Raw genomic sequence first — 13,761 nt, 5'->3', positions numbered from 1 at the left:
ATGGCTTTTGCACAATAATGTTAATGATACAATATTCTATTAGCTGAAATGGAAATGACGACTCTCTTTGCCACACAGGCAAACAAGGAGTAAAGAACAACAGTGAAGTGTGATGCTCCAGACCAAAAGTCTGGCCATCATTTATATATCCTAGCAAACTACAGGCTTTCTTTCAACCAGCTGACTTATTTGCAGAAGCTGACTCCATGAGAGGCACCGTGAAAACCCTGTAGGATCCCAGCTCCAGTATTTACTGGCTGCGTGACACAGGGCACATTTTTTAATCTTCAGGTTCCTCGCCTACAAAGTGGTGCTAAATCCTACCTTGGGTTGTTATGGAAAAGATGAAATGAAGCCACAAATGTAAAGTACTTCTCACAGAACTTGGCTCATTATAAATGCTCAACTCCTGGAAGTTGTTATTATTAAATAAAAAAAGACAAGCTTTAAATTTTAATAGTCAACTATGATGGTGGTCTACCAGAGATAGTAAAGATCCACAGAAAGTAAGGGGTTCCTCTTGAGTGGAAAACAGGTCACTTCTTAGCTACATCCCTACCTTCCAGACGGCAAGGCACTATGATTTCTGGTTGCTTACACACACACACACACACACACACACACACTCCAAGCTTATTTCCATATCTGCCAGATAACTTACGATCAAAGACTTTTTGTCAATTATAGAAAGTGTATGACCTGGGAACAAGAGACTAAGCTTGAGATCCTTGGAGAAGAAAATCAGGTTTTGAGCACATGGGAATTAAGCACATGTGCTCGGGGACTCTTCTACTTATTTCTCAAATTAGAAAGCATCAGCCTTCTCGTGCTCCTTCCTCAAACCTGAAACACCCTCCCCTTCCCTTCTCCTTATCAGCTCTGAGCTGTTCCAGGCCCAACACAAATCCTTCTGCCCTTGCCAGGGAGCCTTCCTTTACCTGTTCCCCCAATTCCCACAACTCAGCCATTACTAGGCTCCCTCTCTCTAGTATATTTTATTATATAAAATTTTAAAATCGTATACATTTGGTGGTCAAGATAATATAATTATTTAAAAAGTCCAAGCATGGTAGGAATATATAATGTAAAAAATAAAAGTCAATAGATCCAGCCTGTTTATTCATTCTCTACTGATTTGTAATTCTTATGTAGTAGGAAATAAAAGGAGAACATTAGAAAGAAAACAAAAGAGGTATCAGTCTCTTATACTTGTATTCCCAAGAGATAACCACTATTAAGAATTTGATGATATTCCTAGTTTCCTATCCATATATTACAATGGGTACATATTATTAATTGGGATATAATGGTTTTAAATTTCCTTTTTTTTTTTTTTTAGTTGCTGACATATCTTAGACAAGTTTAACAAGTAGATTTTATCCTACTCAAGAGTAGGCCCTGTCTCCTTTTGCATACTGATTACTTCTCCCAATAGGTCTAGAGCAGAACAAATAACACAGTAGATATAATGAATAATAAATGGGGAACATTAATATATCCCGTTTTCTGCTGCATCTGGGTAAAATGAAATACTTTGTAGATCTAAGGGCCCAGGAATGGAGCAATGAGAGATTGTGGTTACCAGAAACCCTTCCTAAGCCACAATAATCCTCCCTGAGGGGATACAAGTGTGAGAGGGCTGATATTCTGTTGTGAAGTAACCCAGTTATTATACAACATTACTAGGTGGGCACCCAATACCTGTCCTGGAGAGCCCCTAGGAAGAGCAATGGCCAACTTTTCTAGTAATAAACACAATAATAACACTAATGGCCAATTTTTGAGCATATCCCAAGTCACATGTAGTACTAGGGATACAAAGAAAAGAAAGACTTTGTTCTTTGTGGAAAGTCAAGGGGCCCCCTGGAAGGGCCATCCTGTGAAGATGTCACAGCAGTGGGAAAAACTGTGGCAAAAGAGAGGGGAAAATGTGACTATGAGTCTAGAATTAGGATGTGTGAACACCAAGGAGCAATTTTGCCCAAGACAGGTACACACCAGGAAGAGAGGCCTGGCTCTAGAGACATCAGATGCCTTGAATTTACATCTCTTGATCAGAATTTCACTTCTGGGAATATCATCTAAGGAAAGGAAGGAATGTAAACACACATAAGATTTGTGATTAGGATGTTTAAAGCAGTGTCATCTATAATGGTAGAAAAATGGAGATAGATGTTCAACCAAAGAAGAGTGAATAATCAATACCTGGTATATCTTTTTGATGAAATATTATATGAATTCATTAAGGATTGGGTTTGTGAAAAATACTTTTTTTTGGTGAAAAATACTTAATCATATGAAAGTGTATTCTACTGTAAGGTTATTTGACACTGTTAAGACAAAAACATGTTAAAAGATAGCATATATATGTACTATATACATATGTATATATGATTATGATTTTGTTTAAAAAAACACACGCAGGTATATTGTAAAAGAAAAGATTGTCTGAGTGCACACCTAAATGTTAATATGAGATTTTCAGTGATGGGTAGAAGGGATTGCAAGTGACTTTTACTCCCTTTTCTATGTTTCTCTATATTTTTCAATCTTAAAAAGATGTTCTATAATCAAAAGAAAGCATAATTAGAAGGCACTTTAAAAAATAGGACAAATGTCTTAATACAGAGTTGTTTGACAATATAAAAAATATTCACAGCCTAAATATCCATTAATAGGAGACGGGTTATGCAAAATAAGTCACATCACCACATTGGAATAATATATATTTGGTCCATGAAGATCACATTTTCCAAGAATAACTTGAAAAAGTGATATCATACTTGTCTTAAGCCATAACAAAATCCTGATCCAGCTAACTGACAAAGAGAGGATACAAATAAAAGAGATGGAAGAAACCAGACAAAATGCAAATACAAAAAAAAAAGAGAGAGAGAGAGAGAGAGAGAGAGAAAGACATAACTCGACAAAAAGCATTAAAAGAAATAAAGAGGGCTATTGAACCTTCATGAAAGGTACAATTCCCCCAAGAGGCTGTAACAATGACGAAGAGGAACCTTTACATACCTAACTGTGTAGCTTGGAAATATGTTAGGCCAAGACCAATAGAAACGCCAAGAGAAACTGACCATGCAGGGTCCCCATGGGAGATTTCAATCCAAGAGTGAACAGATTACACAAAGATAAGACTGGGTACACCGTAAGTAACCTCAAATGAGCCTCAGAGTATGTAAGTGTAGATATACTTAGAATAACACTGGAAGGAAGTTATTAAAATATTAACGGGTTGTTTTGCAGTGGAATCTTTTCTCTTTCTCCTTTTTTTGTATTTTTCCATAATGAACGCATGCTTTTATAATGGAAAAGAAATGAAGCTTGTGTTCAGAGAGGACACAGGGCTCCACCACAGTGCTGTGAACACAGCATTCCATAGCACACCCTGGCCCCAGCTCAAATGCGTCTACCAGCTGTGCGGAGCCATGGTGGGAGAGGCAGGGCTCAGCGACACGCCCACGGCCAGCCCGCTGTCTTCACTGCCAGGAGGGGTGCACGCAGGCCCCTTTCAGAGCTGGGCTGCATTTTCCTCTCAGGCAGGCCAGTGAGGAGATTTTCAGGCCCACAGGGATGCAGACATCTGTGCTCCCGTCTATCAGCAGCACTAACTTCCTGGTCAGACACAGACACAAAGCCAGGCAGACGGCTGGCTGTTCCTCTCCAACTTCTACAAATGCTGTCTTTGTGCTGAAGCCTGAGCCCCCAGTCTATATGGGGCACAGGGGAGGCAAGAGACAAGTCCTGCAGTGTCTTGGGTGAAGGGTTGCCGCAAGGATCACTCACATTTGTGGCTGGGGTTTTAACCTCTTTGGAAAAGCTGCTAGCCCCAAGCTATTCTGATATCCTCTTGGCCTACCCTGTGGCCTCCTGAGGAGCCAGAGGAAGGACTGCTAAGTGCTCCATTATTGATTGTGTTTGGGTGTTTGGGCCTAACTCATCTCTTCTTCTATAATAAAAGGAATACAACCTCGACATAACTGGACGCTGAAAGGGATATATATGTCTCTGTGAGTCCAGGCAGCAGGGACATGGAATACTGTGGCAGGGAACCAAGCTGCTCAATTATAGCCTCGAGTTGTTTTTAGAAGTAGAAGAGGCATATATAATAAGCACCTATGAGTAAAGAACGCATGCCGAGAGGTTTGGGGCAGCCCCTTCCCTACTCTCTTTGTTCTTTGTTCTTCCCCTTTTATTTATTTTTTATTTAAATTTTTTTTTTTAAGATTTTACTTATTTATTCACGAGAGACACACAGAGGGAGGCAGAGACATAGGCAGAGGGAGAAGCAGGCTCCCCACGGGGAGCCTGATGTGGAACTCAATCCTGGGACCCCCGAAGATCACAACCTGAGCCAAAGGCAGATGCTCAACCACTGAGCCGAGCCACCCAGGTGCCCCTGTTCCTCCCCTTTTAGAACAGGCACCAAAATCACTGTACACAAAATGGAAGAGGATGTGAAGATGGCCCTCCAAGTATCTCTTTGGGGCCTCCTGCTTCCCCTCCTCCTCTCTGCTCCTCAGATCATATTAGCACTCTATCCTGTTCTAGCTGCAGGGGGAAGCAATAAAGTCATGGAGTAGTTACTGGGATGCAAGCTGGAAATCATTTTGCAAAACATGCATTGCATGCACCAAGGTGACCAACAGGGAGATATATTTGGGAGGCAAGAAAGCATTCTCTGGGTTTTGCTGATCATCCTGTAAACATGGCTGTCTAACTCTGCACAGGGTCATATTTCCATTCACTGACCCCCTCAAGGACACATTCTCAACATAAGGATGCTGCTCAAGTTCTCTCTGTGTCCATATGTATAACCATTATGAAGAGCCATTCTGCTTCTGCCGGGTTGTTTCTGTCCCATAAATGGAGCCTGGAATTAGCTATTTATCATGACATTTGAAGAAAGTAAATTAAAAAATTATTTTGCCAAAAAAAATCTTTGAGGTTTTAGAAACCAATTTCCACATGTCAGATCCCTCCCTCGGGTCTGGCTTTCTCAGCCTTATTATCCTTATTTGGCTTCAGTCTGTTGGATTTCAGACATAGCTTGATTTCTTTCTGTCCCAGTTCTCTAGGTCAATGCAAATTTTCAAGGTGATCAGATATTCCCTGCAGGCTTCCCTGTGTAGGATCTGTGTAGGGCAGAGATGAGAGAAGAGAAATAAAGGTTTCCTGGGAAGCCCAAGGAAAGGTTTTGAAGGTATGACAATGGAGGATCTTACAGCAACATACAGTCAGGTCTGTGCTGTGGTAGGAGGGATAGATTAAGTTGTCCCTAGACCTAGGGATAAACGTGGAGTCTACAGGCCAGGCAAAGTGATGACAGTGAGTTAAGGTGTTGAAAGGACAATTGGGAGAGGTGAGGACATCTGTAGGTGACAATTAGCTGGCTACCCAGGTCCAGCTCATTTTGCCATGTGGCAACACAAGCCCAGAACTGGCAAGCCTTTCAATTCTTTAAAAGAAGTCCGAATTCTAAATTCTTTTTTCTTTTTAAAATGACTCTATCTATCTATCATCTATCTATCTATCTATCTATTATCTATCATCTATCTATCTATCTATCTATCTATCTATCTATCTATCTATCTATCACATATACAAGCAGAGGGAGAGAGAGAATCCCAAGTAAGCTCCATGTCCAGCACAGAGCCCGACAAGGGGCTCAACCCTGCAACCCTGAGATCATGACCTGAGCCGAAACTAATAGTTGGATGCTCAACTGACTGAGTCACTCAAGTGCCCCTGGAACTCCAAATTCTTATATGAGTTGTTTGGATTTTTATATGTTAGTTCAAAACACTACACATCCAAACAAAAGACAATTTAAGGGCTAAATGTGATCATGAATCTACCAGAAGGCAACTCTGTCTGGAATGTAAGCAACGTGAGGGCAGGATGTAGAGCCTTGCACTTGATGAGGGCCCACCTAATGCTTACAGAATGAGTAAGGGCCTTCCTAGGGAAGAGGTTCAACTATCCTAGGAGAGCCAATGGGAAGACATGGCTGGCAATATGGAGGTCTCATCGTCAAAGGAGGAAATAACTATAGAATGAACTCAAGCCTCAGCTACTAGGATGGAAAGGAAAGGGTGAAATGGCAGTAGACAGGCTAAAGAATTTTCAAAAAGCAGAACTCAGCTAAAGACCAGATGTGCAGGACAAGGGCGGTGATGAATCTTCCAGGGGAAGCCTGTGATGAACTTGGCCAGAGGGCTGAGGGACTGGTCACGAGGGAGAGAAGGTAAACACATTTTTCTTCACTAGCTTCAAAGCCCTTCATCCGGCTCCCCCAGACAACCTTATTTCTTTTTCTTCTCTATTCTCCCACAGAGGGGATCAGGGGATAAGCAAGGGCCCAGAGGCCCAAGCACTGACAGAAAAAGGGCCAAACCTATAGCTAATTCAGTGATGAGGTCTTTTTTCAGGAGAAACTGAGGAGAGCTAACAGAGCAATGGACAGGGCAGGGAATAAGCCCTGGAGAAGGAGAGCTCCATGGGGAAATGGAGAGAAGAGCCTGGGCTATGCAGAATCATGGCAATGTTGGCTGAATGGTGTGGAAGTGATGGCAGGAGGGGGTGAGGGAGATCTAAAATACTTCTCAAATCATAGATTTTCATAGCATAGAACATGCCTTGGGTTCTGGTCCACAATTTTCTTAGTAACTTGGAAAGCCACAATAAAAATACTGCTAAGTAAAAGTATGCAGGACAAATAAGAAATGGCAGACTCAAGACCACTTCCCATCTAAACAAGATAAGCCTTTTGATGGCATGGCTTTTGTTGGCTTCCATCTGCAAGAGGATTTTTTATGATTATTGAATTTGGTCCAAGGCCTTGGACAAATCTTAACTTTTACCTTAAAATATAAACTTTACTGGGAGTCTAAGAGCAACTACAGCCACTTGTTTACCAAAGAATTATTATAATAGCTAATATTTACTACTTAGCTAACTAATTAGTAAATTAGTGATTGCTAACAAAGGGCTTAGTATAGTTCTGTTAGCAATATAGCCCTTTAAATGCACTATCTTATAAATCTGTAGTATGATTCTATTCTAAAGAAGCTGGTGACATCACTCACAATTTACCCATTAGGAATAAAAGCAAGACATAGAGATGTTAAGTCACCTGCCCAAGGTAACCAAGTCTTTGACTGACAGAGCCAAGGTCAGAATTGAAGTAGTTCTACTGCAGGGCCTTTTTCTAAGTCAGGTCAGCAAACATTTTCTGTAAAGGGGCCGGATAGTAAATATTTTGGGTCTTGTGTGCAGTATGGTCTCTGCCACAACTCCTCCACTGTGCCCTTGCAGTGCAAAAGCAACCACATACAGTTCACAAATATTTAAGCATGATTTCTCCAACAAATTTTCACTTACGGACACTGAAATTTGAACTTCATGTAATTTTCAAGTGTCATGAAATATTGTTCTTTTGACTTTACCCCCAGTCATTTTAAAAGGAAAAACCATTTGCAGCTTGTGCGCCATAAGAAAACATAGGGCAGGATGAATTTTTCTCCCCATGCTGTAGTCTGCAGACCCTGGTCTAAACACTAGGTTCTCCTACCCTCCAGCTTATATCACATGCTGGTTTTCTTAGGAGGCCCGTGGTGTTTTAGGACAAAACCTGTGAGTGTACATATGAAAGGGGTACAGGATTCTGAGGAAAGAGCCAACAGAAATGATTCCTCCAGTCATCCCTCAAAGGACTCCATCTGACCCCAGTTTACAACTTAGAAACACATCTTTCTTCCTTTCAGGTCCCTCAATGCTCTCTTCTGCTGAAATAAGCATTGATTCAGATCTCAGCAGAGGTTCTAGGTAGAGCAGCAATGACCCCTCCTGCCTAACATGATTTCCTGCAAACATAAGCCCACCATGTCCTTCTTACCTGTAGGGTTTGGCTGAAGCGCTTTAACGGTGTGGCCTTCACGGGTGGAATGAGGTTTGCTAGTGATGTGACTCTGGAAAGGGGTTTGACCCGTTTATTACTAGGCTCCTATAAGGTTAAAGAAAAAAAAAAAGGAAGAAAAATGTCAAGGTTAATTACAGACAACATAACTCCGCCCTACAGTCCAGCCCCACTCCACAAGCTGCTGGCTGCACACTGATCTATGGAATGTGAACAGTGCCCCGTCTCACTCCGGCTGTGTGGAGATGACCTAGCTCAGGAGCAAGGGAAGGGGAAATGGCACAGGGTGTCAACAGAAGCAGCCTCTGATCAGACAGCAAATGGGTAGGGTCTGCTCCCTATGCTTCACCCCCAATATCTGCCAGCTTTTAATTCAGGAGCTTCCACTTAGAATCATTCTCTCCAATGCCTCCTGTAAAGAAAAGCTGCCTCAGATTTCCCATCCCATGACCTTGTCAGGGAGTTGTTTTTTGAAGCTTCTGGTTTCATCTTTTTAAAAACCTTTTCTCTACCTTGCCTGAAGCCACTCTCCAAATTTCTTTGATGCGATGGTTTTTCTAAAGCACGTGGAATGTTTGTTTTTTTAGTTCACTAAAAAAAATTTTTTTTAAGAAAATTCTTCTATTACTGGGCCATTTAAAACGCATCTTTGTATCTATAATATATTTGAAATACACCTATGAGTATTTATAAATAACAACCAGCAAGAGAGAAAGTACAGAGAGAAAATCCTACCACGGGCATCTGTTTTTGTAATTTATAGCTACAGGTTTTGAGAATCACTTACACGTAAAATATTTGTAAATCTGCAAGTTACCCCAAACCAAGTTGATGGTGAGAGGGAGCCTACCCATTCCGATGTCTTTGCAAATGAAAATTATATAAAAACAACAGGCTGTGGGAAAGAGGGACATGACAGACAAAACATTTTACAAAGACAAAGAGAACAGTTACCCTTGCCTTCCTAAGCTCCATCTGACCTGCAGTAGATGCTGGACAGCACATGAAGACACCAAATTTTGATGGGAAAAAGCCAAACTTGCCAGTTGCTGTGGTGAACCTCAACCATTTCCAGAGGAAGCCTCAAGATGCTCATCTTTCTTTTTCAGCCATTGCTTTCAAAGTTTTGAGGGTTAACCCAGAACTTCAGATTCTCCAGGACATCCCTGAAGGGTGTTTTGAACATAGTAGGTGCTTGGAAAATCTTGCCTGAATTTGGAATTCTGCTGAGAAACTCATGTCATTTTTTGTCCTTGCCAATCTCAGATATCAGAGCCCTCCTGGAAATAGACCCAATCTTTCTGGCATTTAAATAGAAAAATTAAAAGACTAAAGAAAAAAAAGTACAGAACAATTCCATAATGTTGCCAGGATTGACTTCATGATTTCTCGAAGCAGTGAAATACTTTTCCAAGACACAGAATGAATCCGGGCTGCCGGGGACCTCTCCAGCCTCTTGGCATGCTAAGCGGAACAGACAGTAGGAATCTCTCCGAACACTGAGAAGGCTCAGTTCCAAAATGGAAAGAATGAATCTATCAATATGAGAGACTTCATGTTACTATTATTGAGGTGCTGAAGAGAAAGATCCAATAGCTCTTCTGCCTCCAGGTGACTATGCCCTTCAGGATGCTCCCTGTCCAATGCCTGGCTCCTGAGCATCTGTGCCCAGAGAGGATTTTTTTTTTTTCCAGAGGAGGATTTTTAAAATATTTTTTACGTCAGAGCTGCATCACCAGCATACTAAACACACACACACACACACACACCCTCTTGAGCATCCACTGAATTTCTCTAAATAGCTCCTGCTTTGGGCTTGAAATGCCAGAGTTGTGATATCACCACCTTTGGTGGCACAAACTGCACTGCAGCAAATGAGGAAAGGAGGGATTTCATGGGGCAGCTGAACTTGGTCTCAGATAATCCTCAGGCACCTGAGAGCCTGGAGACTTCTGGATCTCTAGTTTTTTGGTTGTTTGTTTTTTGGATTTTTTTGTTTGTTTTCCTTCAGATCTCTGTTTTTTTTTTTTTAACAATTAAAGGTGCTGGATCACAGCTTCTGTATCAGAATGGTGAAGCTGAAGGGTAAATGCCAATAGGGGTCTCTTGCTTTAAAAAGAGGCAGGGAGCTTTGCACACTAGGCAGGATGGGGGACAATTCAGTTCTGTCCCACTTGCTGTGTCATCTTTTCTAAGGTTCTGCTGACTTTGCTGCCCATTTTATATGACCCAGTCAATGTGTGTTTCCTACACAGCTAAAAGATATATGTAAAATGCAGATGCCCCTCTGCAGGTTGTGTACAGTGGCACTACATGAAATTGTAATTAAAACTCCTTTCCTGGGATGCCTGGGTGGCTCACCAGTTGGGCACCTGCTTCAGCTCAGGTTGTGATCCCGGGATCCGGGGTCTTGTCTCACATCGGGCTCCCTGCGAGGAGCCTACTTCTCCCTCGGCCTGTGTCTCTGCTTCTCTCTCTCAGTCTGTGTCTCTCATGAATAAATAAATAAATCTTAAAAAAAAAAAAACTTTCTTAAGGCATTGCCCATTTAGAAGTAAACATCAGGCTGTTCTCTGGCAATCTGACATTCCCAAGTAATGAACAAGTGAGCCAGAACCACTGCTGCATGATTTAGTGCTGTGATCCAGCAAAGCAAGCAAGTGCAATTTCAAGACCACAACATTTACAGGTTCTTGGATCTATGAAGGAGGCTTTATGCCTGACCCACAAGAGCAGAGTGTGAATTATGCTGTTCACCTTGAGGGCTTCAGTGAGAATAGGAGATTAAAAAAATTCTTGGCCTAATTTGATTTTTCTTTTCCATTTACTCAGTATGTCTCCAGCTTCATTTTACTGCTATCTAAAAAGAGCCCTCAGGGAAAATGTTTCCAGATTCTAGTTAAATAGCTCTACAGAAAGCTAGCAAATGTAATTCCAAGGATGCTTTCGGGCTTTACAGAGAGAGGACAAAATACAACCTGCAGAGGCTTCCTAGTCCAATGACTCAGCTGCCAGTCCAAGCTGGATAAGGTCAATGGTAAACCCAGAAACAAGATATCCTGTTTCAAGCATAGATACCACCCCTACCATGCAATTTTAAGAGAGGGCAGGAGGGCATCTCACTAAAAAGGTTAAAAAACAGAAAAAAAATAAAGGCATTGAGTATTGTGTCTAGGTAGTATTGTCTGAATAAGAAAAGTTTGTTTCATCTTTTCTAGGACTTATAGGTTTTTTGGTTTTCTTGTCTTATTGCACTAGTTAGGACCACCTATATATTATTGATTATAAGCTGAGAGAGCAGGTACATTAGTGTAATTCTTGATTCTAAAGTGGTTATTATGAAGAATTCATCATTATGGACTGTGTTTGCTGAGACCATGGAAGAGATTACCCTTTATCAAGTAGAAAAAGTTCCACTCTATGCTGTTCGCTACGAATTTTTATAATGAATGAATATTGACTTTTATCAAATGTTTTCTCATTATCTTTTCAGAAGACCAGGAAAGGAGGAAAAAAAAAAAGAAGGGAGAGGTGGCAGGAAGAGAAGGAGACAATGTAGAGGCATGGAGGTTACATATTTTCATAAATGAATTGGCACGGCAATTTAATACATCTCTTGCGCTTAAATAACAAATGAAAGGGAATAAAGCACTCTGCCATTTTATTCTTACTATGAGATTTTATTTTTTATTTTTGTTTTTCAATGATTTTATTTTTTGGGGGGGAGAAAAAGAGAGAGAGACAATATAAGCAGGGGAGAGAGAGTGAGAAAAAGGATATGTGTGGGGCAGAGAGAGAGGGAGAAACAGACTCCCCACCAAGCAGGGAGCCCGATGCAGGGCTTGAGCCCAGGACCCTGGGATCACAACCCAAGCCAAAGGCAGAGGCCTAACCAACTCAGCCACCCAGGTGCCCCTAATGTGAGAATTTATTAACAGATTTTAATACTCCTACCATAGGGGAAACAACGGTTTTCTTTCCCTCTCCTCATTCTTACCTCCCAACAGGTAAAAACAAAAGCAGATTATATGCATGTAAGAAATTGTCTATCATATCAATATGATCTAGCTTAAATGTGTATTCCTTCAAAAATGCTTTCATTCTAATAGACATGGCATATAGGCAATCATTACTCATTCTCCTTGCACTTCATTTTTCCAGCTAGAGTGGCACTGGGGAACAACAGGAGGGTCTTCCTCATAATGTTTGTAGCTACCATGAGACCACCTTCACTCAGCCACAAACCCAGCTCAAGAGGGACCAGAAATGCATTCATCAGTGCAGGACTGACCACTTTACTGCAAGCAATACTGCTCCTGGCTGTTATACACCCGGCCAGGAACAAGGGAGAGGTGAGAATCAACTGTGCTAGCAGATGCTGCTGCTCATGAGTTGATGGAGTCAGAAAAGTCTTTCAAATGTTTGAAGACACCAGGGCAGCCTTAGGCAGGGTTCCATCTCTGTAGCGGGAGGAGGTGTGCTGGAAACACGTAGTAGCCCTCTAAGAGGCTTTCATCATCCTCATGTTAAACAGAAATTACAATCTCAGAGTGGTTAGAAGCTCTCACATTATGAAATAATAATAATAATAATAATCATCTCATATTTAGTGCAGGGATTCCTCTCAATGCTTTATAGATATCTACTAATTTATTCCTCCTAAATATTCCTGCAAGGTAGATACTATTATGATCCATATTTTAAAGATGGAGATACTGAGGCAGAGGATGAGCAATGTGCTTAAAATCACTCAAAAAAGATGGCCAGGACTTAAACCTAGGCAGGCTGGCTCCAGAGCCCATGCCCTACAGCTTTGTGTAACGGGCCAGACGGGAAATGTTTTAGACTTTGTGGGCATCTGTAATGACTACTCATCTCTGCCATCGGCCTTAAACAGTATGTAAATAAATGAATGTGATTATGTTCCATTATAGACACTAAAATCTGAATTCCTTTTTTTTTTTAAAGATTTTATTTATTTAGTCATGAGAGAGAGAGAGAGAGGCAGAGACACAGGCAGAGGGAGAAGCAGGCTCCATGATGCAGGGAGCCCGATGTAGGACTTGATCCCAGGACTCCAGGATCACATCCTAGGCCAAAGGCAGGCGCTAAACCGCTGAGCCACCCAGGGATCCCCTAAAATCTGAATTCTATAGAGTTTTTACACGTCACAAAATATTATTGTTTTGTTTTGTTCAACCATTAAAAATAGAAACGATTCTTTGCTTGAAGACCATAGGAAGTGGGCTATATTTGGCTCATGGGCCACAGTTTGTAGACCACTGCTCTACACTACTCCTGGCTTTTATAGGGATCATTTCCTGTGTCAGTGGTCCTCATCCTCAGCTTTCCTGCTGTGACATACCCAAAGACTCCCCCAGGTATGTCTTTCTGGAGCCAGGTATACAGGGTTCTCCCCTGATAAGCAAGGGGAGATATCTGACTTATCTTTATGTGAGTAAACCCTAACCTCCTACATTTTAGTGTCTTAACTTTCCAAACAATCAGCCCAAGCATGACACAAACTTTCCCTGACCATTGATGTATACAAATAAGGGACAAGTAAAATAATAGGATGCCTGGGATCTGCTTCATAGTTATATACAGGGAGAGGGAGTGAGATGTGTAGGAAACAAGGCTGATCACAGATTGGTAACTCTCAAAGTCCTGCCTGTGGTATACAGTCAAAAGACTATATAATACAAAGGTTTATTTTAATGGACAAAAAAACATTTTGCAAATATATCAGTGAGCACACAGATGCCATCCAAGATTTGTACTTCAGCTGTTAGTGAGAAAGGATACTGAAAGAGACAGATGACAGACATCTA

At 41.3% G+C, this 13,761-nt stretch overlaps 1 protein-coding gene across 7 annotated transcripts in view; it reads right to left on the bottom strand.

Moving 5' to 3' along the window:
- The window catches only part of ARHGEF3 (Rho guanine nucleotide exchange factor 3), a 303,880-nt gene that overhangs the window by 35,848 nt on the left and 254,271 nt on the right, over nucleotides 1-13,761 (bottom strand). For 6 of the 7 annotated variants that reach the window (XM_072785778.1, XM_072785777.1, XM_072785779.1 and 3 more), the window contains one exon: nucleotides 7,910-8,017. In XM_072785778.1, the coding sequence (XP_072641879.1) occupies nucleotides 7,910-8,017 (108 nt within the window). Of the gene's footprint in view, nucleotides 1-7,909; nucleotides 8,018-8,890; nucleotides 8,921-13,761 lie in introns of those variants that run through there. The other variant, XM_072785782.1, reaches the window with a different exon arrangement.

Source organism: Canis lupus, chromosome 19 (genome assembly GCF_048164855.1).
Source record: "Canis lupus baileyi chromosome 19, mCanLup2.hap1, whole genome shotgun sequence".
In the NCBI taxonomy this organism is placed as follows: domain Eukaryota; kingdom Metazoa; phylum Chordata; class Mammalia; order Carnivora; family Canidae; genus Canis; species Canis lupus.
Note: the sequence above shows the minus strand (reverse complement) of the source record. Positions and strands in the feature narration are given on the sequence as shown.